Source organism: Panulirus ornatus, chromosome 45, assembly GCF_036320965.1.
Source record: "Panulirus ornatus isolate Po-2019 chromosome 45, ASM3632096v1, whole genome shotgun sequence".
NCBI lineage: Eukaryota > Metazoa > Arthropoda > Malacostraca > Decapoda > Palinuridae > Panulirus > Panulirus ornatus.
In genome coordinates this window covers 8,397,318-8,424,548 of record NC_092268.1, presented here as the reverse complement: position 1 = coordinate 8,424,548, position 27,231 = coordinate 8,397,318, and the positions used below count along the sequence as shown (strand labels likewise).

Here is a 27,231-nt window from a genome sequence, read left to right as displayed (position 1 = left end):
TCTTGTACTATCACACCTCTTCATTTCTCTTCTTGACAGTCCTACAGGAAGATCTGTTTAAAGGGAAATGAAACAAACTCCAAAAATCAGAAGTGGGTATATTGAACACATGGCACTTGGGAATGAACATGATATACAACAGCCAAACCTTATCCAACTCTTTGTAGAAAGTTTTCTTTCTGGCACTACCCAGAGATATTTCTTCTAAATCCCCTAAATGCTTTCAAATATAAGCTACCACATACACACACCCTACTGATACCAGTAACCTTACACTAGTTTAATATTATTACAAAACATTCATGCATCTGCTTTTTGGTAATATGCTCACGTTTTACTCTCCATTAAATAATGATGCTGACATTTATGAACAGTTAAAGCTGGACTTGTACAACTTACAAATCCATCATATATAATGCTCATCTGTTTTATTTTAAATGAAAATCTTTGGCAATAAACGAAAATCAACAACTGTACTATCTTAAAGAGGATGAAACTAGAAGGGAAAGTAGAGACAGATAATGCTGCTCTGTGAAGATGTATACTGACTCGGTAAAGTGCTGTATAGCTAGAGGCATTTTAATCCTCATGATTCAATATTTTGCTACAACATATGTCTACCTATTGTCCATCCCAATAAGTGCACAAAACTATCAAAGCCTTTGTTTGTTTGTTTTTTCTTTTGAATTAAAAGTTAAGCATTCCTCCTTTATGAACAGCACATTGTTTCCCAAGCTGGCCAATCCCGTGTACAAGTAGCGGGGCTGCATTAGCAGGATTGCTACAGGCAGCTGGGGTATGGCAGTGAATGCCAGAGACACTGTTAGCCCCAGGTGAAGGGGCACAACCTCCTCTGTGATTGCTAGCAAGCTATCGAGGCCTCGAAGCAACTCCAGTGAATAATTTGATTAAAGTTGCTATTTGCGGGAAGCCAACAGAGTCAACAATGCGTGCAGAATTCAACCTGCGGCAGGAAATTTCATCTGCAGACTGATGCCAACAGCACCCTAAATATCAATTAATGCTAATAATGAAAAACAACTGCATACATTCCTCGTACTGTATTGTACATATGAATCAAATCCACAACTTTTACTGGCCCAAAGATTTACTAGTGATAACATGGCTATGTCAACATCATGATGCAAAAAAAAAAAAATAGAGAGGATGCCACATTCCCAGATGGATTGGAAAATGAAATACTGTTGCAAAGTGTAACGAACACATGTGCTTCCAGGATTTTTTTCAGGGAGGGATGCACCAAAAATGCTGTCTCATGTTTTGTAACTTCATAAAAGAAGTTTCCATTACAGCGCTGTAATAATCATAATTAAACTTGGCATTAATTAGAGTATATATAACTTGAACCATAATCATACTTGGTATTAATTAGTGTATATATAACGAACCATAATTATACTTGGTATTAATTAGTGCATATGTAACTTTTTTTTAGTAATGATTACACTTAAAAATATAACCAAAATATTATTTATCAATAATTGGTTTAACTTTACAGCAGGTCATCCATTTATTACAATAATTTTAATATACTTATTTTGCTTTTTGTGTTAGATGTTAAAACTGTCTCCTATGAAGAAAATAAAAGGTCAGGTAGAATTATACTACTGTGTTTCATCTCATTCATTATCTACACTCATATGATCGATGATATAATTCTATATCATTTGTTCACCGCATGGCTAAGTAACATCATGAAAAAATATTAAATAAATGCAATGAAAACTGTTGCTATGAACTTCCTTAAGTATTTCTAAATACTATTTTCATTCTAAATCATACTACATAAATCTTCCATTTCAAGGCAAAAATACAAAATAAAAAAATTAAAAAAAAATTATAAAAGGCCTACTTTAAAGTCTTACAAACTTGCAAAAAGAAAAATATACATAAACATATGCACTTACTTTACTTTTCTGCACCAGGACCTTCAGCTATGGGGTTACTAGAACATATAAAGCAGCCAGCCTCATCCATGAGGTGGGACCACAGTTCAAGAAGTGTGGCAATGTTGTGAGTTATCAGTGTCTAAAGTATGTTAAGTTGCATCATGGGCATGTGGGGTTTTAAGATATCTTGAATCCATGTTTGTAATGTTACAGACGTGGGTGGTGTCTCCAGAACGAAGATGAAAGTGTATTTTGAATATGCCTAAGAGTAGTAGTTTCAGATGGGTGTAAGACTTGGTTGGGAGGGTAGTTGTCGTTTGCCAAATAAGTCATTGTTTGGTGCATGTGTTCTCCCAATGTCACGTTTACTGGGACAGGAAACTGCGAGTGTACAATGCTGAAAGTTGAAGCAGAGGTAAGTTTTGTTTCTACATGGAGGCTGGTGGTTGGTTATGAGGAGGTTTGGGTGGAATATATCAGGTATTGTTGCTTCTGGTACTGTTGCAAAGAAAATGAGGGACAAGCATATCAAAGTAATACTGCATGTAATTTTGCTTCTTCACAGTTCAGATCTTCAATGTTTGTGATTGTTATGTTTATTATTTATTATTGCTCTTTTATGTTTGGTTTTGACTGAGTGGATGCCTAGACAGATGAGAGATTGCTGATGTTGTGGAATGGGAGAGAACTTAGCAATTCTTTTCCTTGTCCAAAACTAGAGCTAATTCATATTCTGATGGAATTTATAAAAATATAAATATACCTTACCTGACCTTCCTGCCACTTCTATCCTTATAAGGCTCCTGCAGTACTCAGGTAGCTGGCTACATTCACCGGTTGGGACCACTGGTCATAAAGTTTGTGATGCTGAGTGCGTGTCATGTGCAGGGTGCATGGCTATTATGTAGCAAGAGTTCATGGGTGCATGGCAATTATGCAGTAAAAGTTCATATCTTCTTTATGATAACTGCATCTTGTGCATGAAGGGTCTTGGGAAATGTTGAAATGGTGCTTGTAGTATTGAACTGATGTCTCATGTTTCTCTGAGGAATGTGGTTTCTGTTGGGTGTATGTCTGGTGGGTTGGAGTGAGTAATGAGGTTGGTTGTCTGCTGGGTCATTTCAGTGTATGTGTTTTGTCAGCGATTTATTTGTTGGGGTTGCGGAGATTTGTCAGTTAAGGTTCCTTAAACTGTGAGGCAGGGTTAAGTTTTCTATTTCTACTTGGGGGTTGGTGGTTGGTTATTGAGTGAGGTGGGTGGGGTCTAATGTCGTATAAAATTAAGTGCTGAGCATGTTGAAGTGGGATGTACTGAGACTCTTTACTTCAATGTTAAGGCATTTACCATCTCCCACACATGGGAGGAAGCTAAGGTCCTAGCGGTGTTAAGGAGGACGTATTGAGAGCTACAGCAAAGATAGGTGTGCTTAAAGGTATCGCAGTCCTAAGAGTGTGTTTATCTAAGTGAGGCTTCTGTATCATTAGTAATATTCAAAGAACTTCTCGTTCCTAAGAAGCCCACATTTCCCTGCAACTGGAAGTAGTGCGGCACTGGGCTGCAGGAGCCTCTGGAAGAGATCCTGGGTAACACAAGAACTCTTTCTTGGAACAGCAAAACAAAATGGATTAGTCTTGGGCTTTGAATACAAAGGAAGATGTTGGACAAAATGGAAATGAAATGACTGTGGATGATAAATCATGTGCGGCAAGCTGCACGTATGAAATGGTACTGTAAGAGCAAGGTGTGTAGTCAGTACAGTATAACCGAGAGAACTAACTAAAGGCTGCTGAAATGGTTTAAATATATGTGGGGGTTGAACAAAGAAACAACAGAAATTTATGTGTAAGAAGCAGAGGGAAAAATGGGTAAAAGGAGACCAAGAAGGAGATGGAAGGACGGAGTAAAAGAGGTTGTGGGGGTTTTATGGCATTAACACTCAGGAAGGTGAGAACTGTTCACAGATTAAAAGGAACTAGATTGGTGTGGCATACAGGTGATGACATGCTGTCAATAGGCCGCACCAGGGAATATGAAGTGGTCATGGTAAATCAAACAACAATCTGTGTAGCTTGGTTGTGGGTGATGGACTCTGGTTTTGGTGTATTAAACAAAACAGCTGGAGAGATGTATGTAAATGAAGATGTTCCATGCTAAGGTGGGAGAAGCATTTAAGATATAGAAATATACATTAAAAACATCTCTTTCCCCCGTTTCTTCTTTTGGAAAATGATACAGGTGGAGAATATTTCCTGCCCACTTAGTTACCTTCGACACACATGAAATACATGGGTAGCATTCTTTCTCACCCATCCCCAGGGATTTTATCATTCTTTATTATCATTATACTTGATCGTCATTTCCCACATTAGTGAGGTAGTGCCAGAGAACAGATGAAGAGTGGCCCATCCACTCATATACACATAAATGTATGTTACATAAATGCGTATATACATATGTATATATACACAGACATATACATATATACACATGTACATATTCCTACTTGCTTCCCTTCATCCATTCCTAGGCCAGCCTGCCACACAGGAGACGGCATCCCAATGCCACAACTAGGATATGAACCTATGAGAAATCAATTCCAGGCAGCCCAAGAGTACATCATAGTCAGCAATACTAACAGCTACATCATGGAGGTCCATCCAACTCTATTTATATATGAATTACAATGAATGACAAAATGTACATATCAGAATGCAAAACAAAAGGAAGTTCTTTCAGGAACAAGACTTTTTTTTTAATACTGACTGATATGTAAATTGCATCATACCACATACCACACGTTATTTCATCATGTATACTATTGCAGTCTTCAAGCATTAGCTGGATTTCAATATAAACCACCTAAGTATCTCCTACTCGTTGCTATGGGCAACTAAAAGGGACAGGAGCAGAGGATATGCTTGGAAATCCTCCCCTCCTATATTACCAATTCCTAAGAGTGGTAAAGGAAGTAGGAACCAAGCAAATAACTTTTCCACTCTCCCAATCTTCACTCAATCAGCCTCAATATGCAAGTTCCTTATCTATCTCATACTACTTTTACTGAATAAAGTTTTATGTAAGTTATGGGTACAAGAATATTTATATGAGGAAAGGCTGACCAAAGAATATAACCTTAGGAACATAAACCAAACTTATTGTTTCGCTTTAAAATTGTTTTTCAGGAACAATATTCCAATGAAAAGGAAATGAAGGCCTGTATTCTAAATCATATTTTTTCTTTTCTTGCAAATGTGAAATTGCATAAAATAAATAACATACTTGAGCAACCACCTCAGGTGGTTTGAAGGAACTGCCAGTTATTTATACTGCCCTAAGCTCTACAAAAACCTTCTATGACCATTCCTTGCACTTTTTAAAAGCCGACAATATAAAACCCAATCAAAAGTACATGAACTACAGATGAAAAAAAATAATGAAATAACTAAATGCATATTGAAAAAAAACAGCATAGATACTAACAGAATATTAGAAAAATATGACAATTAACGAACATCATCTGAGCATGACTGGCCAAATGTTTTAAACTTGGAGTGGGCCAAAGCCCGAACCTTGCCATTCAACCCATTTATATATGTGCCACCTCCCATCCTCACCAAATTTGATTATCAAAAAATAAATCATGCAAGACTAATTCTGTACAAAGTGAACTGCAAGTCAACAAAATGATGTGCACAATCCCATCCTACTGCTATACTAGTTACACAAATACTAACCCTTTCATTCACGTGCTACCTGATTATTTCTATATATAAAGAAAGAGTAAATCAAAAAGTTAAAATCGAATACTGCTATCACCGATACATATACCTAAAATTCTAAGAAAATATTTGTAAAGTGCAAATTTCACTGTTATCTGTTCACTCTCGTAAAACTTCTTGAGATTCTCAATTACCATAATCCTTGGAAAAGTAGGAGTAATATCCTTTCTCAATACTGTGTAACCTTTCTGATTTGAAAGTAATTTGTATAATTCTGAATGGATGTACTGTGTCTTCAATATATGAAAAAAAATATGAATAAAAAAAGATATTTCTGAAAACCACAATATCTATGAAAATTCTGTCTCAAATATGAAAATTGTTAGTAATAAAATTTGTAACTAAAAATAAGAGGAAAAATACAAAAGGATTTCCTCAACATTTCTAATACATCAGTTCAGGTGTAGAGATGGTGAAGGGCTGCCAGAACTTTGATGGACTGAACTACAAAAACATACTAACTACATCCGACATCAACTTCTCCCAGTATTTTCAGCAGGGCGGCACAAACAGAACATCCCCTTTGTAAATTTATTACCTGATATCTTTACGGTAAAAAACACACACAAAAAATAATATTAAGGAGATAAAAAGCACACTAACTTTGTCTTCACCTGTCTAACAACTGATTTCCGTGGGTGGGCTTTTCCACTCCTTAATATTTCTTCTAACAATCAGTTTTTTTAAGCAAATCATAACTTAGCTTTCTTTCTCGCACTGATCAGAAGTCTAAAAAAATATGGACTTATTTGCATCCTCACAATTCATCCTCAAAGCGGTCAAGATTGTGAAGGTGGTCACCATAGTCTGTGGCTTCTGACCCTACAAACACGTCATGGTGATCTAGGATCTCAAGGAAGGAGAGAGAGTCATCTCCATCATCATCTGCAGCTCCAAACAAGTGGTCCACTTCATCTTCGGCTATGTCCCTGACAACAATCATAGATTCTGTTAGTCCTCATAGTACACTTGTGAAGTTACGATATCAATTTATAAACAGCATAAAAGAGCAATTTGAAAACAAAAACTGTCATTCCACAAACTCATCCAAGGCAATCTGAACCCACTGGACAAGTGTGATACTGTGCACTACATCTATAGTATGCTACAGCTCTCAAAATCTCTTCCTAGTACCAAAATATTAAAGTGTGGCACCGAGATATGTACATAGTGCAGCACTCTAATATCTGGAACGAGTACACAACAGTATTAGGCAAGCAATCATGGCCAGAAAAATAAGGAGATATCCATCAGGTCATTACCTTAACTGGGATTAATGTGGTAAAACATCAGCTACCTAATACGTTCATTGAGATGAAAGTCAGGCTTAGGAACTAAACAAACAACAAAATTCACACTTTGATTTTTCTAAGAATGGAGGATCCTGTGTCAATAAACCCTGGTATTGACATGGATTGCACTTATCTATTCAACAAAAAATTAAGACTACCAGTTATCATCACTCAGGTGACAAAGTAAGGACCTGACAGTCATCTCACTTTTTTAAAGGCTATGGTTGGTTTCTAAATTGGATAAAATCTGTCGAGAAATGATGAATTCTTTGTCAGAGAAACCGGGCTTTCCACTTATGGTACAGCTGCCACAAAGAACTGTATAACATTTGTCTTTAAAAATACTGTCATGTTCATAACATTATCCCATTCTGACAATAAAAAGCAACATGCAGCATAAATCAGAACATGCATGCACTACACATTATGAAACTAGGACAACAAAACCTTCCAATATTCAAACACACCTTGAAGTATCCAATCCATATTAAAAACACACTTTGCAAAATATATAATCAAGGATCACAATCAAAATTAGCCCAATACCTTTCCATCAATCAATTTTCAGTATATCACTTTGCACCATGTAAAAGCGTGAATGGTAATAGCTATTGAACCAATAATCAGTTGATGTAATTACTACTTTACAAAATGAAAAATCAACTACTGCAATACTACACCAATAATGTACAAATGACCCTGTCCTCTGTGAGACTGTCTATTCTAGGGTTGTCAGATGTTAAAATTTCATTTTCCAACAGAAGCTTTATCTCACCGACAAGTGGTTATTGAGTTTATGACTCATCTTCAACCTTGAGAAAAATATGATGGTACATCTATATGTTCAGAACTTTCATTAAGATCTGTGCCTAAAGTAGCCCAAAGGAAATCATCTCAAAACATTACCAAAAATAGAATGCTCTGTTATTCTACTCACCTCTGAAATGTTAATATATCATACAAACCAATGATCACACTGAAATCAGCAAGTTAATGAAACAGTGGCAACAACAAAGACTCCATAGATGTCTAAAATGCATTACAGCTTAAAGCGAGATTCTAAAGAGAAAAAATGGTTCAAGCAATTCATATTATAAGATTATATAATTAAACTAGAAATAACATGTGGGCAGCCTACTCATTTGTTGGGACGACCCAGGCCAGGATTTCATTACGATCCAAGATTCCATTGCCATCCTTGTCGTGATCTTGGTCAAACTTGTCCTTCTCTGTCAGCAGCCACTCACGGTCTTGCTCCTTCCCTGCTAACCACCACCAGTATTATAAACAAGCACACACAAACACAAAGCTTTAACAGAGCAGTGATGAAACACTATGTAATAAAAGTGGCTTTAATAAAAAGGTGCAAAACCTCATACCAAAGTGCCAAGAAAACCAGTTGTCATTTCACGTGCAAAAATGTCACACCATTTCTTTCAATCCACGAAAAAGTTAACTTGGACACTAAATCTGATGAACCAGTGGGGGAACAGAAAATTCATATCATCAGTGTTTGCATGATGGCAGAAGTCTGTGTAAGAAATTATCTACAATGTTACTACCTTTTCCAGCATCTCATAAATCAAACCTATTAGAAAGGATGGTATAAATCACAATAAATCCTTATTTGCACAATTCTGAGAGGGAATTCTCCAAGTGTGGAGGCCCTATTTCTTGAACTTTCCTTACTATCTTTCAATATTTAAGCTTCTGAATGCTTTTTGCATCCAGTTTTCATTACTATATTTATTCCACTCATTCATAAATCTTGTAATATTAATTTCTTCTTTATGTTTGTTCTAACAAGTTTCTTGTTTTATGGTTACAGGTTGTTCTATCTTTACATCTTCTGAATAACTATTCGCTAATGACATCATCCAGCGGGTATACAAACAAAGGTTGTGATCAAGTCGCCCCTAAATCTGCTCTCTTCCACAGTAGACAAATTTATGTCCCGTAACCTCTTACTGTAATGCAGCTCTTCTTATTCTGGTACAATCTTTGCTCTCTCCTGCGAGTCTTCTCTATGACTTCCTCATGCTTCTTCAAGTGCAGTGAACAAATTTAAAAAGCATATTCCAGTTTAAACCTAACACAAGATGTGATGTTTCCTCATGTTTCCTAATTAGAAAATATTCAATTGTGTGTGTGTGTGTGTGTGTGTGTTATTGCCAACTTGAAACGTACAAGGAGGGAGTTTTACGCTCTTGGAGACCCATCTCTTATACTTTCTGTTGTATCATACATCTTTTCAAACATACATCCTGTCCACATTCACAAGTCCATCATTCAGTTTATTTCAATCACCAACTACTTTTATATAAAATCAAAGTACTTTTATCTTTTCTACTTTTATCTTTTCTAACAAGTTTTGTTCTTAATTTCAATCCTTGCATTTTCTTAAGAACTGTTCACCATCTACATCACTGCACTGATATGTGAACTTAAAGCCTGTGATCGGTTTACCTCTTACTCTTTTTACTTCCACGGTGTGTGTGTGTGTGTATGTGTATGTTACAACAGTATGCCTATAGCTACAGTGTAGTGGACACCTTACATGTCACTGGGAGAAAGGAGTCTTTGAGCTTCAATAATATTAAGCGCACCATCCCCATCTGCATCATACTTGGTATATTTGAGCTTCTCATGTTCTTGTTCTTTTGAATCAGCCGACTTGTTGGAAATGCCTGCAACACAACGAGTCTCTTGCTTTTAAGCATTCCATTTGCCTTTTAATATTCAATGGACTCTTAATAAAAAAAAGTTTGAAAACATTTTTAGATAAAACATTAACCCATTATGGAATGGAATCTTGCATCAATTATTATAAATTACATGTTTAAAGAGGATGACCATACCTTTGTGATGTTATAAGTTACTATATGGTCGATAACCTTCTTGAATCCAAGAATCAGATACTTCAAAACTGGTAAGAGAATGTTAATACCACAGTAAGTGTGAAGTACTTACTGTTATTAGACACACAAACCTCTTGATCCTGTTTCTGGTAAGGCCCAGTGAAAAAGAAAAGTAGAATATAATGTAGCAAAGCGACTTAAAATTAGGGAAAAACTGATGTGAAAGAGCTGATAAATTCAAAATGCAAAAATTAGTAATCTTACAAAAACTATTTTGAGCACATATAGTCCCTGGGTGATAGAATGATTGTGTAGACACACTTTGATTAATACCGCCACCATCAAAAAACAGCAATAAACACCAAATCCACCCAGTTAGTTATCGCCATCACTAAATACAGCCTTTCCCACCTTCACAAACACCACAACACAAACACTATCAATCCAACTGAAAGGGTACAGAGTAGAGCAACTATGAGGGTACAACGAGAGGATGAAGGTTACAAACCCGTCCACCTTGGAGGAGAGAGAGAGAAGAGGGACCTGATAACAGCCCGCAAGTTTTCTAAATCAGTGGGTGATACCGACTGGAAACAACACTTTCAAAAGAGATGCATCACCAGAGCAACCAGATGCCATTCCAAAAAGCTAGGTAAAAGGCTTGCGGATAGGATGTTAAGAAGTACTGGTTTAGTATTAGGGTGGTCGATGGGTGGAATAAGCTAACCCATGAGGAAGTAAATGCTGGCAGATAACAAAGGTTTATATGGATACTTGATAGCACAAAGTTCAGCACGAGTGCAGAACTTTCTCTCCATACTGAATGAATTACGGATACTTGATAGTACAACGTTCAGCATGTGCAGAACTTTCCATACTGAGCAAATAGGTAATTACAGTCACCACTGTTGCTCTGCCTATGCAGAAGTAAAACCATAACCAAGACTGAGCCAATGACAAAGAATCCAGACTCCAGCACATCAAACCATTAGAACTCATGAAAATAGTTATGAAGTATTTAAAACTTTAATCTTTGCTTGACAAAATAAGCAAATAAACAACAGCCCAAGATATATCTTATTAGAGGAGGAAAAAAAGACCACATAAAATGTGAAGTCAAAGTACCAGAAGTGGTCACCTTTACCTCAGTCGTCATTCACTGAGCACCTGATAACCATGAGTTAAGCTAACTGAAATCCATCGTACCAAATCAATACTGTCTTGGCTATCAGTTAATCCTAACCTCCTAGGTAGGGACAAGCCTAGTTGGTAATTTAATTTCTTAATCATCATACTATCTTTTTACTGGCTATCATTTTAAAGGAAATAAACTGTGCGCAGAGCCATGTAGTATGATAGCCTAACCTTTTCAACAGCTGGCTCTTGTTAGGACCTTTATATAAATAAAAATTCTCATGAATTATCATCATACAAACGTCCTTAATACAGTTTACAATGTATGTATAGGCTCTACGTTTGTGATTTTCAACCCTTTCCAAACTGCAGTACACGTGTAAAATTGCTTCAGCTTAATGGCATAATACTCATAAATACAGTATACGAAAACAGAAGCAGGTCTGAAAAAATAATGCCTTCAACAAGGATAAGAAAAAATTTCAGCCTAAGTAAAAAGTAATGAAGATGCACTAGAACAAATCACAAACAGAATTATTGTCTTCAACTACAATCCTTTGTCTATTTTTTCAAAAAACATTAAGTTCATCCCACCCTCGTAAGGTAGTATAAGCAAAAAGATGAAAAATAACATCATTTGCACACATCCACTCTCTATCATGTACAATGTACTTAAACAAGAACCTAACATCCCAAGCCAAGCCCAACATAATGTTCTAGTTTACCTCATCTGCTTCATATGCCATGCGTCAGTCCACAGACTCCAACTGACCGCAATATACCACAATGATCTAATTCATTCTATCCCATACACTTCTCTAATCTTGCCGACTGTTCAGGCCCCTTTCACTCCAACCTTCCATCTCCTTCTTCATCTACCCAACCCACTTACTCCTTCCGCATCTAACATGTAGGTCCTCTTCATCAGTGTTTCCTCATTCATCCTTTCTATAAGTCCAGACCACGTCAGTATGCTCTGGTCCTATCTCTCAATCACTTCTTAACCATTTCAAGTACCTGAACCTTTGGTCTGGACTTGAAATGACAAAGCTTTGCTAAATAAGTCTTATATACAATAATACAATAAGACCACTTAATGACAAACAATGCCACATGTGTTGCAATTCTCTGCACTTAAATTTGAGAAGTTTGTATGAACAAGGTTATGACACCTAAAAAACTTAAGCTTATAATGCCACGAAGCTTGAGATACTTATGAAGTCGCCGAGTTCATATAAATTCTCTGAGATACTTATGAAGCTGCAGACTTCTTATAAACTCAAAAGGGTAAACAGAGTCAATCCATATTAATCTGACACCATTATAACAATCTGGACACTCATGCCCACCTAGGCAAAGCCTTCCAGCAAAACACTCTCCTCTTTTTTCAAAGCAAGAGTCTGCTCCACCAAAACTGAGAAACTTACTTGCAAGAGAGAATAATCGGCTTCTTGCAGGAGGGAATGATACCGATTTGTGGGCATCCTAATCAACTGATAACCAAGATCTTTGGCTAGACTGAGGGATTCATCATCTAAGCTTATGATTTGTCACTTTCACTATGACAAGGTTACCACTCTTCGCTCGGTAGTCTGTCTTCCTGTTTTATGAAGTTTATAGTGTCATTCATTAACGCTTTCAGTCCCAACTAAAGACAACATATAATTTTTGGCATCTCCTGACTATATATGAAATGTGTTTTGAATTTTCCAGACAGCATTTGAAGGAACTAATGGTTCCTTTACAATTAATAGCATACATAGATACCTGTACATCAGTTGCAATTCTAACTCACTCACAAAAATATCTCCAAGGTCAAGTTACCCATAAATAATCATGGTGGAAAGATTTTGCACATTACCCCCTGCCCCACTATGCAGAGTAAATAAATAAATATTTGGGGCTTTTAGACAAGAATAACACCAACTATCAAATTTAGACGTACCAAGAGACCAAGAGTGAATCCGATTATAATCTCAGTGGAAGATTTAATCTTCACGTAAAACAAGAGGAAAATGAAGGTCTAAGATGACACAATGGGCCACTAGGTACTCCACAGCTTTCAACATCAAAAACATGCTATAAATCAAATAATCACTTGACTCATAGCATGTTATAATTGTCTAAATGCCTACAACACATTGTGTGTAAATAACAGGTTCTTAAAATGGCTGCTAATAACTCTTTTCAAGATTTCAAATTTTTCTCAAATTCATTGGGTTCATGAAGAATTTCTTTATCGTGATTAGGACTGAAAAGGTTAAGGGTTACTGTTTCCATGGTTCACTGGCTGATGTAGTGGAGGTGGAACAAGAAAGTCTATCAACAATTAACACAATTTAGTTGTTCATTCATCATCCCTTCATAAAAAAAAAAATATATGCCTATTTCAGGACAAACATAATGTTCAAAATAACACCCATGTTTAATGCTTACGTGTTCCGATCTGCCAATGGGCCTACTTCATCTCTCTCTACAACCCCAGATTTATCTATGTCCAACTCCTCAAATTTGGGCTTGTGCTTTCTAACAAATTCTCGTTTGGTTATCATCTCATGTCCATCACTCTCTTCTGCAAATTGACTTCATTACAATGCTGGATCAAACATTATTTGATAAGGCTGCATATAGCTAAGTTCTTTGGCAAGGTAAAAGTTGGAGATAATGATCATAATACTAATGTTCTTAAACCTCATTGCCTCTCCTGTTTCAGCAAGTGGCTAATAACAGAAAAATTTTAACACCTAACTGCCTAAACAATGATGTAATTATTTTTTTCACATGCACAATAGTAAAATTAAATCTTTTTTCAATACCTTCTTATCTTTCCCACCTCAGCAAGATAACATCATGAACCGAGAGGAGCAGAAAGAGGAGGAGTTCTTAGATGTAAGTACTTATGTCAATATGTAATGAAATGGCAGGGCTACAACGCAGTACTCGATACAGAAAAATCTTACGAAAGATTAATTATGTGATTTATATGAGAGTGCAACTTGATAACCAGTGTGCAGTGCTGGCTCACTGCACACCTGTCACTAACCTTCCAATACCCAGCCAGGGAAGGATGGAGGTAGTGAGTAAAAGAGGAGGATGAGGAGGAAAATCATTCACTTGACCATAATGACAAATACAAAATGTTAATCCTGTGTTCAACATTGTAAAAAAATTATCCCTCCATATGCAGTTGTGATCCTATCCTATCTTGTATACAAGATACTCTGGATCCAAAACATACCTTTATCACCAATGTACTCTTGGAAATCAATAACGCCATCTTTGTTAATGTCCTTTTCATCAAGAGTTTGTTGTAAGACTATAGGTAGCATATCTGGGTGCTCTTCAGGGTGAGTGAAGGCTAAAAATTCCTGGTCATCGAGCCTTCCATCAATATTTTTATCTGCAGTATTGAACAACTGTCTGTCCTCACGCAACAACTACAACGAAACACAAGAAGCTTGAATTACAAAATACTATATACTGTTAACTCTAAAAAAGATTAAGAACAAGAACAGTTGTGAATGAAAGCTATAAAAAGAAAATTACTGAACATTAAACCTGTACTGATAGTTAAATACATTAAGGTTGTATGTATAATGTATACATTTAGGTTGCATGTATAGTATATACATTTACGCTGTATTTGTATCATATTGTGAAGTGCAACTGCTAACTGTACTCACCCTCAACAGTGTTTATATCAAATCAAACCAATATAGCACAGAACTTAGTGCAAGACACACTTATTCATTATCGAGCTTAAGTAACACCAAAAGTAATACCGACTTACTCGCTGTTCCTCAACCTGGTCTTCTTTTTCCAGAAGCTGCTGGTCATCAGGTTCAGTGATGCCATACGTTTCAGAAATGTACTCGGACCATGTGACATAGCCATCTTCGTCTTCATCTACTTCATCCATTCGCTCCGCACTCTCTTCTTCAGATAACATCCTATAATAAAGTCATATACTTAGCATAAAGGTCTTGAAAGAAGTAGCTTTGGTATTACATACAGGAATTACATTTTCGTGAAATGAAAAACACAGCATTGATACCAGTGAAGGGTAACAATCAAATACATTTCAATACAAAGGGAAAAACTCTTTCTATATATAGAATAATCCAAATGTCATATCAAATGTAAAAAGGGAACAGTTGGAAAAATCAATCAATCAATCAATAAACCACATTTCAAATGACTCTTGCTAATTTTCATGAAATATGGCTTGAATTTTGGCATACAAAAGAAACAGTTATGACCAAAGCTTCAAACCATCCTAAGCTTAAATTAGCTCTATAGAAGTCACCAAATCTGACCTAAATGTGAACATGGCTTAAAATCAAAATTTCCTTACCCTTAAAGAAAAAGAAAAAGCAAACATGTACCTTATTTTACAATCCTTATCTTGTGCTTTTACCACCAACAGGAATCTCCTTCCTTTGAAACGTGTTAACCAATAAATAAAAAAATACAACTGTGTTCCTTAGGCATGTACTAAACCAACATTCAGAATTCTTTAACTTGCCTCAGCATTTATCATAGGTGTTTGACATCAAACATCAAAAGAGGTGCAATGAGCAGTGTCCATAAGATAATGAATACTGGACAGAAGTACAGAAAGTGATGGGGACATATTTGAGAGAAAGGAAAATGCAAACACAGTTTGGGTTATATAACACATCACAAAAGAAATATACCTGAATGATCGAAGAATCCAAGAATGCAATTCCTTGCGATCAATCTGCTTGTCATTGTTGCGATCCATTTTCACCAGGAGAATTTCCAACCTTCGTTTGGCCTCACTAGAAGGTAGCTGATCATACTCCTCAGCATCTTTTGCGCTTCCTGTATCAAGATGAAGTCATAAGCTTCTAGAAATGAATAACTATGATACCATGGAGACTAAGGCTTAATGCTTAAGAAATATTACAAAAGTTTACAGCAACAGTAACACAAAACAAGCACTGGCTTCCCTCACACTCAAGGAAAGCTGGTTCAATGATCTTTTCTTTTTCATTTAATAGCTGTGACCTTTATCATTACATACCAAAATTTTTTTTCATTATACTTTGTCGCCGTCTCCCGCGTTAGCAAGGTAGCGCAAGGAAACAGACAAAAGAATGGCCCAACCCACCAACATACACATGTATATACATACACATCCACACACGCACATATACATACCTATACATCTCGATGTATATATATATAATCGAATATTGCACTTCCCACAATGACTTCATAAATATATATATATATATATATATATATATATATATATATATATATATATATATATTATATATTTTTTATACTTTGTCGCTGTCTCCCGCGTTTGCGAGGTAGCGCAAGGAAACAGACAAAAGAAATGGCCCAACCCCCCCCAATACACATGTATATACATACGTCCACACACGCAAATATACATACCTACACAGCTTTCCATGGTTTACCCCAGACGCTTCACATGCCTTGATTCAATCCACTGACAGCACGTCAACCCCGGTATACCACATCGCTCCAATTCACTCTATTCCTTGCCCTCCTTTCACCCTCCTGCATGTTCAGGCCCCGATCACACAAAATCTTTTTCACTCCATCTTTCCACCTCCAATTTGGTCTCCCTCTTCTCCTCGTTCCCTCCACCTCCGACACATATATCCTCTTGGTCAATCTTTCCTCACTCATTCTCTCCATGTGACCAAACCACTTCAAAACACCCTCTTCTGCTCTCTCAACCACGCTCTTTTTATTTCCAAACATCTCTCTTACCCTTACGTTACTCACTCGATCAAACCACCTCACACCACACATTGTCCTCAAACATCTCATTTCCAGCACATCCATCCTCCTGCGCACAACTCTATCCATAGCCCACGCCTCGCAACCATACAACATTGTTGGAACCACTATTCCTTCAAACATACCCATTTTTGCTTTCCGAGATAATGTTCTCGACTTCCACACATTCTTCAAAGCCCCCAGAATTTTCGCCCCCTCCCCCACCCTATGATCCACTTCCGCTTCCATGGTTCCATCCGCTGCCAGATCCACTCCCAGATATCTAAAACACTTCACTTCCTCCAGTTTTTCTCCATTCAAACTCACCTCCCAATTGACTTGACCCTCAACCCTACTGTACCTAATAACCTTGCTCTTATTCACATTTACTCTTAACTTTCTTCTTCCACACACTTTACCAAACTCAGTCACCAGCTTCTGCAGTTTCTCACATGAATCAGCCACCAGCGCTGTATCATCAGCGAACAACAACTGACTCACTTCCCAAGCTCTCTCATCCCCAACAGACTTCATACTTGCCCCTCTTTCCAAAACTCTTGCATTTACCTCCCTAACAACCCCATCCATAAACAAATTAAACAACCATGGAGACATCACACACCCCTGCCGCAAACCTACATTCACTGAGAACCAATCACTTTCCTCTCTTCCTACACGTACACATGCCTTACATCCTCGATAAAAACTTTTCACTGCTTCTAACAACTTTCCTCCCACACCATATATTCTTAATACCTTCCACAGAGCATCTCTATCAACTCTATCATATGCCTTCTCCAGATCCATAAATGCTACATACAAATCCATTTGCTTTTCTAAGTATTTCTCACATACATTCTTCAAAGCAAACACCTGATCCACACATCCTCTACCACTTCTGAAACCACACTGCTCTTCCCCAATCTGATGCTCTGTACATGCCTTCACCCTCTTAATCAATACCCTCCCATATAATTTACCAGGAATACTCAACAAACTTATACCTCTGTAATTTGAGCACTCACTCTTATCCCCTTTGCCTTTGTACAATGGCACTATGCACGCATTCCGCCAATCCTCAGGCACCTCATCATGAGTCATACATACATTAAATAACCTTACCAACCAGTCAACAATACAGTCACCCCCTTTTTTAATAAATTCCACTGCAATACCATCCAAACCTGCTGCCTTGCCGGCTTTCATCTTCCGCAAAGCTTTCACTACCTCTTCTCTGTTTACCAAATCATTTTCCCTAACCCTCTCACTTTGCACACCACCTCGACCAAAACACCCTATATCTGCCACTCTATTATCTTGTGGAGGCTAAGGTGAAGATTTGTATGGGTTTTCAGAAAAGAAGAGTGAATGTTGGGGTGAAGAGGGTGGCGAGAGTAAGTGAGCTTGAGAAGGAGACCTGTGTGAGGAAGTACCAGGAGAGACTGAGTACAGAATGGAAAAAGGTGAGAACAATGGAAGCAAGGGGCGTGGGGGAGGAATGGGATGTATTTAGGGAATCAGTGATGAATTGCGCAAAAGATGCTTGTGGCATGAGAAGAGTGGGAGGTGGTTGATTAGAAAGGGTAGTGAGTGGTGGGATGAAGAAGTAAGAGTATTAGTGAAAGAGAAGAGAGAGGCATTTGTACATTTTTGCAGGGAAAAAATGCAATTGAGTGGGAGATGTATAAAAGAAAGAGACAGGAGGTCAAGAGAAAGGTGCAAGAGGTGAAAAAAAGGGGAAATGAGAGTTGGGGTGAGAGAGTATCATTAAATTTTAGGGAGAATAAAAAGATGTTCTGGAAGGAGGTAAATAAAGTGCATAAGACAAGGAGCAAATGGGAACTTCAGTAAAGGGGCGCAAAGGGGGAGGTGATAACAAGTAGTGGTGATGTGAGAAGGAGATGGAGTGAGTATTTTGAAGGTTTGTTGATATATATATATATATATATAATATATATATATATATATATATATATATATATATATAATATATATATATATATATATATATATTTTTTTTTTTTTTTCTTTGTCGCTTGTCTCCCGCGTTTGCGAGGTAGCGCAAGGAAACAGACGAAAGAAATGGCCCAACCCCCCCCAATACACATGTATATACATACGTCCACACACGCAAATATACATACCTACACAGCTTTCCATGGTTTACCCCAGACGCTTCACATGCCTTGATTCAATCCACTGACAGCACGTCAACCCCGGTATACCACATCGCTCCAATTCACTCTATTCCTTGCCCTCCTTTCACCCTCCTGCATGTTCAGGCCCCGATCACACAAAATCTTTTTCACTCCATCTTTCCACCTCCAATTTGGTCTCCCTCTTCTCCTCGTTCCCTCCACCTCCGACACATATATCCTCTTGGTCAATCTTTCCTCACTCATTCTCTCCATGTGACCAAACCACTTCAAAACACCCTCTTCTGCTCTCTCAACCACGCTCTTTTTATTTCCACACATCTCTCTTACCCTTACGTTACTTACTCGATCAAACCACCTCACACCACACATTGTCCTCAAACATCTCATTTCCAGCACATCCATCCTCCTGCGCACAACTCTATCCATAGCCCACGCCTCGCAACCATACAACATTGTTGGAACCACTATTCCTTCAAACATACCCATTTTTGCTTTCCGAGATAATGTTCTCGACTTCCACACATTCTTCAAGGCCCCAGAATTTTCGCCCCCTCCCCCACCCTATGATCCACTTCCGCTTCCATGGTTCCATCCGCTGCCAGATCCACTCCCAGATATCTAAAACATTCACTTCCTCCAGTTTTTCTCCATTCAAACTCACCTCCCAATTGACTTGACCCTCAACCCTACTGTACCTAATAACCTTGCTCTTATTCACATTTACTCTTAACTTTCTTCTTTCCCCACACTTTACCAAACTCAGTCACCAGCTTCTGCAGTTTCTCACATGAATCAGCCACCAGCGCTGTATCATCAGCGAACAACAACTGACTCACTTCCCAAGCTCTCTCATCCCCAACAGACTTCATACTTGCCCCTCTTTCCAAAACTCTTGCATTTACCTCCCTAACAACCCCATCCATAAACAAATTAAACAACCATGGAGACATCACACACCCCTGCCGCAACCTACATTCACTGAGAACCAATCACTTTCCTCTCTTCCTACACGTACACATGCCTTACATCCTCGATAAAAACTTTTCACTGCTTCTAACAACTTTCCTCCCACACCATATATTCTTAATACCTTCCACAGAGCATCTCTATCAACTCTATCATATGCCTTCTCCAGATCCATAAATGCTACATACAAATCCATTTGCTTTTCTAAGTATTTCTCACATACATTCTTCAAAGCAAACACCTGATCCACACATCCTCTACCACTTCTGAAACCACACTGCTCTTCCCCAATCTGATGCTCTGTACATGCCTTCACCCTCTTAATCAATACCCTCCCATATAATTTACCAGGAATACTCAACAAACTTATACCTCTGTAATTTGAGCACTCACTCTTATCCCCTTTGCCTTTGTACAATGGCACTATGCACGCATTCCGCCAATCCTCAGGCACCTCATCATGAGTCATACATACATTAAATAACCTTACCAACCAGTCAACAATACAGTCACCCCCTTTTTTAATAAATTCCACTGCAATACCATCCAAACCTGCTGCCTTGCCGGCTTTCATCTTCCGCAAAGCTTTCACTACCTCTTCTCTGTTTACCAAATCATTTTCCCTAACCCTCTCACTTTGCACACCACCTCGACCAAAACACCCTATATCTGCCACTCTATTATCTTGTGGAGGCTAAGGTGAAGATTTGTATGGGTTTTCAGAAAAGAAGAGTGAATGTTGGGGTGAAGAGGGTGGCGAGAGTAAGTGAGCTTGAGAAGGAGACCTGTGTGAGGAAGTACCAGGAGAGACTGAGTACAGAATGGAAAAAGGTGAGAACAATGGAAGCAAGGGGAGTGGGGGAGGAATGGGATGTATTTAGGGAATCAGTGATGAATTGCGCAAAAGATGCTTGTGGCATGAGAAGAGTGGGAGGTGGGTTGATTAGAAAGGGTAGTGAGTGGTGGGATGAAGAAGTAAGAGTACTAGTGAAAGAGAAGAGAGAGGCATTTGTACGATTTTTGCAGGGAAAAAATGCAATTGAGTGGGAGATGTATAAAAGAAAGAGACAGGAGGTCAAGAGAAAGGTGCAAGAGGTGAAAAAAAGGGCAAATGAGAGTTGGGGTGAGAGAGTATCATTAAATTTTAGGGAGAATAAAAAGATGTTCTGGAAGGAGGTAAATAAAGTGCATAAGACAAGGGAGCAAATGGGAACTTCAGTGAAGGGCGCAAATGGGGAGGTGATAACAAGTAGTGGTGATGTGAGAAGGAGATGGAGTGAGTATTTTGAAGGTTTGTTGAATATATATATATATATATATATATATATATATATATATATATATACATAAGAATATCTATATATTTTTTTTTTTTTTTTTTTGCTTTGTCGCTGTCTCCCGCGTTTGCGAGGTAGCGCAAGGAAACAGACGAAAGAAATGGCCCAACCCACCCCCCATACACATGTATATACATACGTCCACACACGCAATATACATACCTACACAGCTTTCCATGGTTCTACCCCAGACGCTTCACATGCCTTGATTAATCCACTGACAGCACGTCAACCCCTGTATACCACATCACTCCAATTCACTCTATTCCTTGCCCTCCTTTCACCCTCCTGCATGTTCAGGCCCCGATCACACAAAATCTTTTTCACTCCATCTTTCCACCTCCAATTTGGTCTCCCTCTTCTCCTCGTTCCCTCCACCTCCGACACATATATCCTCTTGGTCAATCTTTCCTCACTCATTCTCTCCATGTGACCAAACCATTTCAAAACACCCTCTTCTGCTCTCTCAACCACGCTCTTTTTATTTCCACACATCTCTCTTACCCTTACGTTACTTACTCGATCAAACCACCTCACACCACACATTGTCCTCAAACATCTCATTTCCAGCACATCCATCCTCCTGCGCACAACTCTATCCATAGTCCACGCCTCGCAACCATACAACATTGTTGGAACCACTATTCCTTCAAACATACCCATTTTTGCTTTCCGAGATAATGTTCTCGACTTCCACACATTCTTCAAGGCTCCCAGAAATTTTCGCCCCCTCCCCCACCCTATGATCCACTTCCGCTTCCATGGTTCCATCCGCTGCCAGATCCACTCCCAGATATCTAAAACACTTCACTTCCTCCAGTTTTTCTCCATTCAAACTCACCTCCCAATTGACTTGACCCTCAACCCTACTGTACCTAATAACCTTGCTCTTATTCACATTTACTCTTAACTTTCTTCTTTCACACACTTTACCAAACTCAGTCACCAGCTTCTGCAGTTTCTCTCATGAATCAGCCACCAGCGCTGTATCATCAGCGAACAACAACTGACTCACTTCCCAAGCTCTCTCATCCCCAACAGACTTCATCCTTGCCCCTCTTTCCAAAACTCTTGTATATATATATATATATATATATATATATATATATATATACACACACACACAGACATATATACACTTGTACATAATTCATACTGTCTACCCTTATTCATTCCTGTCGCCACCCCGCCACACATGAAATGACAACCCCCTCCCCCCAAATATGCACGGGGTAGCGCTAGGAAAAGACAACAAAGGCCACATTCGTTCACTCTCAGTCTCTAGCTGTCATGTATTCTAATAAATAATTCTGTGAATACATCACTTAAGAAAAGGAAGTTTGTAAGGAATTTCAAAAAATACACACAGGGACCAATGAGCTACTAAACTAGGGGAAGGTTTATATCATGTACTCCACAACTAGACTTACTACGACCTGAAATATGCTTGCATTACAAGACATGGCCACCTTTAGATTATACAGAGTTTCTGAAATAACTGGCCAACAGTGTGGAATTCATATATCTACCATCAGGGTAAAAGGGTTTCTAAAATGATAGATAAGAAAGTAAAATACGCCATGCAAACAGAAAGCTATGATGCCCTCTGGAATTATCCTATATTTTCTCATAAGTATCTGGCCTGCTTAACCATCCCAGGTATCTTTCAGATGGCCAGGAATCCTTCTTACAAACAATTATATTCCCAGAGATGAGCAATCATTCTCTGATGAAAACACTCCACCAGCAAAATCAAGGCATCAAAATCAATTCAAATATACAACATAAACAACAAGATTGTGGATACGAAGCTGTGATTTTAGCACATTACATGTGACAGCTAGAGAATAGGAGTGAGCAGATGTTGCCTTCATCTGTTCCCAGTGCTACCTCGCTGATGTGAGAAACAGCGATCTAGTATGAAAAAAAGTAATTACAAAAGATTTAATGTTTTTTAGCAAAGGAATGGACCATTTTCAAAGATACTGGGTGCCTTAACACAAGAAGAGCAAGAGTATCATAGAAAGCATAACATATAAAACTACATCAATATCTCACTAAACAAAGGAATGCTATCATAAAATAACAGCAATTTCTGCATACCAAGAATAGCCTCGTGATCAAACTCAGTGTTGTGTTCACCATCTGCATAATGTCCATGATCCCGTGGACTCCTCGCCCCATCAGCTTCTCGCTCTTTCTGTGCATTATGAAGGTGGTGTGTATGCGCACATGCTACCGACACACACACCAACATAAATGCTCCTAAACTCCACAGATACATGATGCCTGTATATCTGAAATGAAAAAATTGAATCGGTTAAACTGAGATATACTTCTAGAAATACATTATAATCACGTCATATTTACATGCTATCCAAATCCTCTCTAATACATGCAGTATCTGTTGCATATCACAAATTTAAAGCAGAAACTTTGCAAACTGAAAAGACAAGCTATAACCTTTTCGGCATTCTTTCTTCATTCAACCCTCCCATTCCAAATCATTTCAGCACAACCTGGTCACATCTCTCAATCAGAATGCACTTTTTTCTGATGTTAGCTGTGATGACACAAGCAACTGAGGCCCTAATCAATTCAGCAACCAACCCCTTGGGGTTGACAAGGAGCTAGTGCTTTAAAGCTGTGCTACAATCAGTGGCAGAGATATAATGGTTTCCTTTGGTCCTTTGGCATGACAAGTTCCTCGGTGATTACCCTCATTTCTGTACACTGATGATGATACACCCTCACCAAAGAAGACTTTTCACTTGGAGTGTAACTATAGGCTGGCAGAGTCTGTGGAAGGGGAGCTGTGGTTTCGGTCCATTATACATGACAGCTAGAGACTGAGTGTGAACGAATGCGGCCTTTGCTGTCTTTTCCTAGAGCTACTTCGTGCATGTGTGGGGGGAGGGGGGTGTCATTTCATGTGTGGCGGGGAGGCGACGGGAATGAATAAGGGCAGCAAGTACGAATTATGTACATGTGTATATATGTATATGTCTGTGTATGTATATATATGAATATGGTGAAATGTTTAGGTATGCATATGTGCGTGTGTGTATGTATATACATCGTGTATGTGGGTGGGTTGGGCCATTCTTTCATCTGTTTCCTTACACTACCTTGCTAATGGGGGAGACAGCAACAAAGTATAAATAAATATAAATAAATATGTATATGTGTGTGTGTGTGTGTGTGTGGTGGTATACCAGGGTCAATGTGCTGTCAATGGACTGAACCAGGGCATGTGAAACATCTAGGGTAAACCAAGGAAAAGTCTGTGTGGCCTGGAGTGGATGAGGAGTTGTGGTTTCGGTGCATTACACATGACAGCCAGAGATTGAGCGTGAATGAATGTGGCCTTTTTTTTCTGTTTTCCAGGCACTCACTGAAGCAGAGGGCAGCAATGCTGTTTCCTGTGGGGCGGGGTGGCACCAGGAATAGATAGAAAGAAGTGTGAATATGTATATGTGCATGCATGGGCATTTATATATATATATATATGTGTATATCGGGGAGAAAGAATGCTTCCCACATTTTACCTGCGTGTCGTAGAAGGCAACTAAAAGGGGAGGGAGCAGGGGGCTGGATATCCTTCCCTCTCTTTTTTCTTAATTTTCCAAAAAAAGGAACAGAGAAGGGGCCAAGTGAGGATATTCCCTCAGGCTCACTCCTCTGTTCTTAACACTACCTCGCTAATGTGGGAAATTGCAAATAGTAAAAAAAAAAAAATGTGTATATAAGTGGATGGGTCGTTCATGTTTCTCGGTGCCACCTTGCTGAGTGGGAAACAGCAATAAAGTGCAATAATAATTATATATACATAATATGCACTTGGTAACATCCAAAACTAACCTTGCCTAATCTGTCATATGTTAGGTTTATTCTTAATCTAATGAAGGTTTCTTATCTGTTTTAGGTTGCAGTATGGGAGGTTAGGTTTTAAATGATATGTGTACGGAATTTTTAAGTTTCGCCACAAATTTTCCACGATTGTAAAGGCCCCCTATTCTAAGGAGGTTCATTTACAAATGCAAGATGCACAAAACCAGCTAGTGCACATACACGTGGTCATTCTTCCCCAAGATACTTCTCATTTCCACTATCACATCAACTATGTCAACTGGTCATTTTTACAGTTCAAATTGCACATGCCGGAGAAACAGCCTTAGAATGAAAATAATTTATTCAACAAAGGTATCAAAAAGTACAGAGACAAGATGAGTGATGCATGATTCGATTATATGATAATTCGACACCTAATTATAGCTAGGAAGATATGATATATAACAAAAGTCCAAAAAATAAATAAAAGTCAGTTAGACATGTTAAAAAATTCCAGGAGCATTATGCAAACCTTGGCTAACTTCTCCTCGCAAGTGACACTACCTCACTTCCATTGTTCGCTGAGAAATATCAAAGTATTATGGTCATGTTTACATCTCCATTTTGAGCATCGCATGCAATCATGAGCATAAGAACACAATCCATGGCACATCATCCACTGTATGGCATGACGCAGAAGAGATAATGCTGTTGATATGGAGCATACTGACCCCCAGTAAAACATTTAATACAAAGGTAAACGTCATCTGCTATGGGAAGTTATGAATGGTTTAAACAGATCCTATAGTGTTACACCTTCTTTGTACCTTAATCAACCATAAGTTTTCCCCATCTCTATAGCCTTCCCCACAATCAATCTTTTTTTTTTTTTAGAATATATATAAATGCTCACAATCAAGCCCTCCTATCCTTATCCCACAACAATACACTCACTGCAAAGAAAATTATCCAAATGCCATAACTATTTCCGTGGCAAACATAAACTGAACTTGAAAATCCCTAACCACAAGGTAGTGCAAAAAAAAAAAAAAAAATAACTGGCTTATATTTTTCAAAGGGAAAAAAAATAAATAATCGAATATTGCACTTCCCACAATGACTTCGTAAGAATACACACAAGTAACTAATTTTGCCGATAAAGTTCTGAACTATCACCGAAATGTCTATTACCTCCTGAAGATATTATAACCAATGTGTCCTTTACCTCAAGAAGATACTATAACCAATGTGTCCTTTACCTCCAGAAGATATTATAACCAGTGTCCTTTATATATAACACCGGCGACCACGTCTCGTTAGCTTGTTGACACTTACCAACACCACTCGGGCCAGACTCTATTACTGGCACGTTTAATGGCGGCCTGGGACACGTAACTTTCACCCCTGCGGTTCCTCTAAACTCACACACCTGTACAGATGTCAACGGCGGGCTTCCACGTCGTGACAGATGACGTGGAGTTCCACAGATGTGGCCAACGCGAGGAGCCAAAAAGCCAGCCAGCCAGCCAGAGCCGCCCACAACAACAACAAGCCGCCGGGCTAAAACCAATTGACCATTTCAACTATGTTACGTATTTGGATATTTCAGTCGAAAAAGTATATTTAAGAAATACGCTCCTGTATTATTCTCACGATCTCAAATATATCTTACGAGAAATGAGCATGTCTTATATAGTATCTGTTCATTGGTAGGGGAAAAAAAATATAGGCTGGGAGATGCATTAGGGAGCAAGTACCCACAGGAGGTTAGTCTATTAATGGCTAACTCCATTTATGGTGATAGGACACTTTCCCCAGCTTCGCTGAGACTATCTATCTCTTTCCTAGCTTTCTAATTCACATTCACGAACTACCAAGGCATGTAAACATCATGAGCTAATGAATTACATCTATTTCTCTTTTATTTATATAAAGCTGCATCATGCAATCGATTATAGTACATACGTATCTATCTATCCAAATTATATATATATATATGTCCTCTATTTTAATATGGAATGCTATCAGAAGCAAGACCCCAGGGAACAGACTGTTTCCTTTCTGTTAGCTATCAAGGAAACAGACAAACGAGCCGTAATTAACCTCCACATGGGAAAAAAAAGACGCAGAAAATTGATATCGGCATCCATTACACCAATGGTATAGTCGGTTAAATAAGTGAA

At 38.3% G+C, this 27,231-nt stretch overlaps 1 protein-coding gene across 6 annotated transcripts; it reads right to left on the bottom strand.

The window, feature by feature from the left end:
• Nucleotides 1-81: 81 nt before the first annotated feature.
• On the bottom strand, nt 82-26,616 carry LOC139762915 (reticulocalbin-2). 6 transcript variants are annotated; one of them, XM_071688174.1, is made up of 7 exons: nt 26,478-26,616; nt 23,321-23,514; nt 15,672-15,819; nt 14,765-14,924; nt 14,213-14,411; nt 13,411-13,546; nt 82-6,619 (listed from the first exon to the last, which is right to left on the bottom strand). In XM_071688174.1, exons 2-7 carry the CDS (start codon nt 23,499-23,501, stop codon nt 6,448-6,450), a joined length of 996 nt encoding a protein of 331 aa, XP_071544275.1. In that variant the 5' UTR covers nt 23,502-23,514; nt 26,478-26,616; the 3' UTR covers nt 82-6,447. The 6 variants fall into 6 exon arrangements, with proteins under 6 accessions (XP_071544275.1, XP_071544278.1, XP_071544279.1 ...); XM_071688177.1 differs by lacking the exon at nt 13,411-13,546 and adding an exon at nt 8,121-8,247; XM_071688178.1 differs by lacking the exon at nt 13,411-13,546 and adding an exon at nt 8,121-8,244.
• Between the last annotated feature and the right edge of the window lie 615 nt (nt 26,617-27,231).

Coding starts and splice junctions, on each gene's coding strand:
- LOC139762915 (XM_071688174.1), bottom strand. CDS start 23,501: ATGTATCTGTGGAGTTTAGGAGCATTTATGTTGGTGTGTGTGTCGGTA. Junction 15,820..23,320: donor TGATCACGAGGCTATTCTTG/GTATGCAGAAAT, acceptor ATCTTGATACAG/GAAGCGCAAAAGATGCTGAG. Junction 14,925..15,671: donor TGGATTCTTCGATCATTCAG/GTATATTTCTTT, acceptor ACTTTATTATAG/GATGTTATCTGAAGAAGAGA.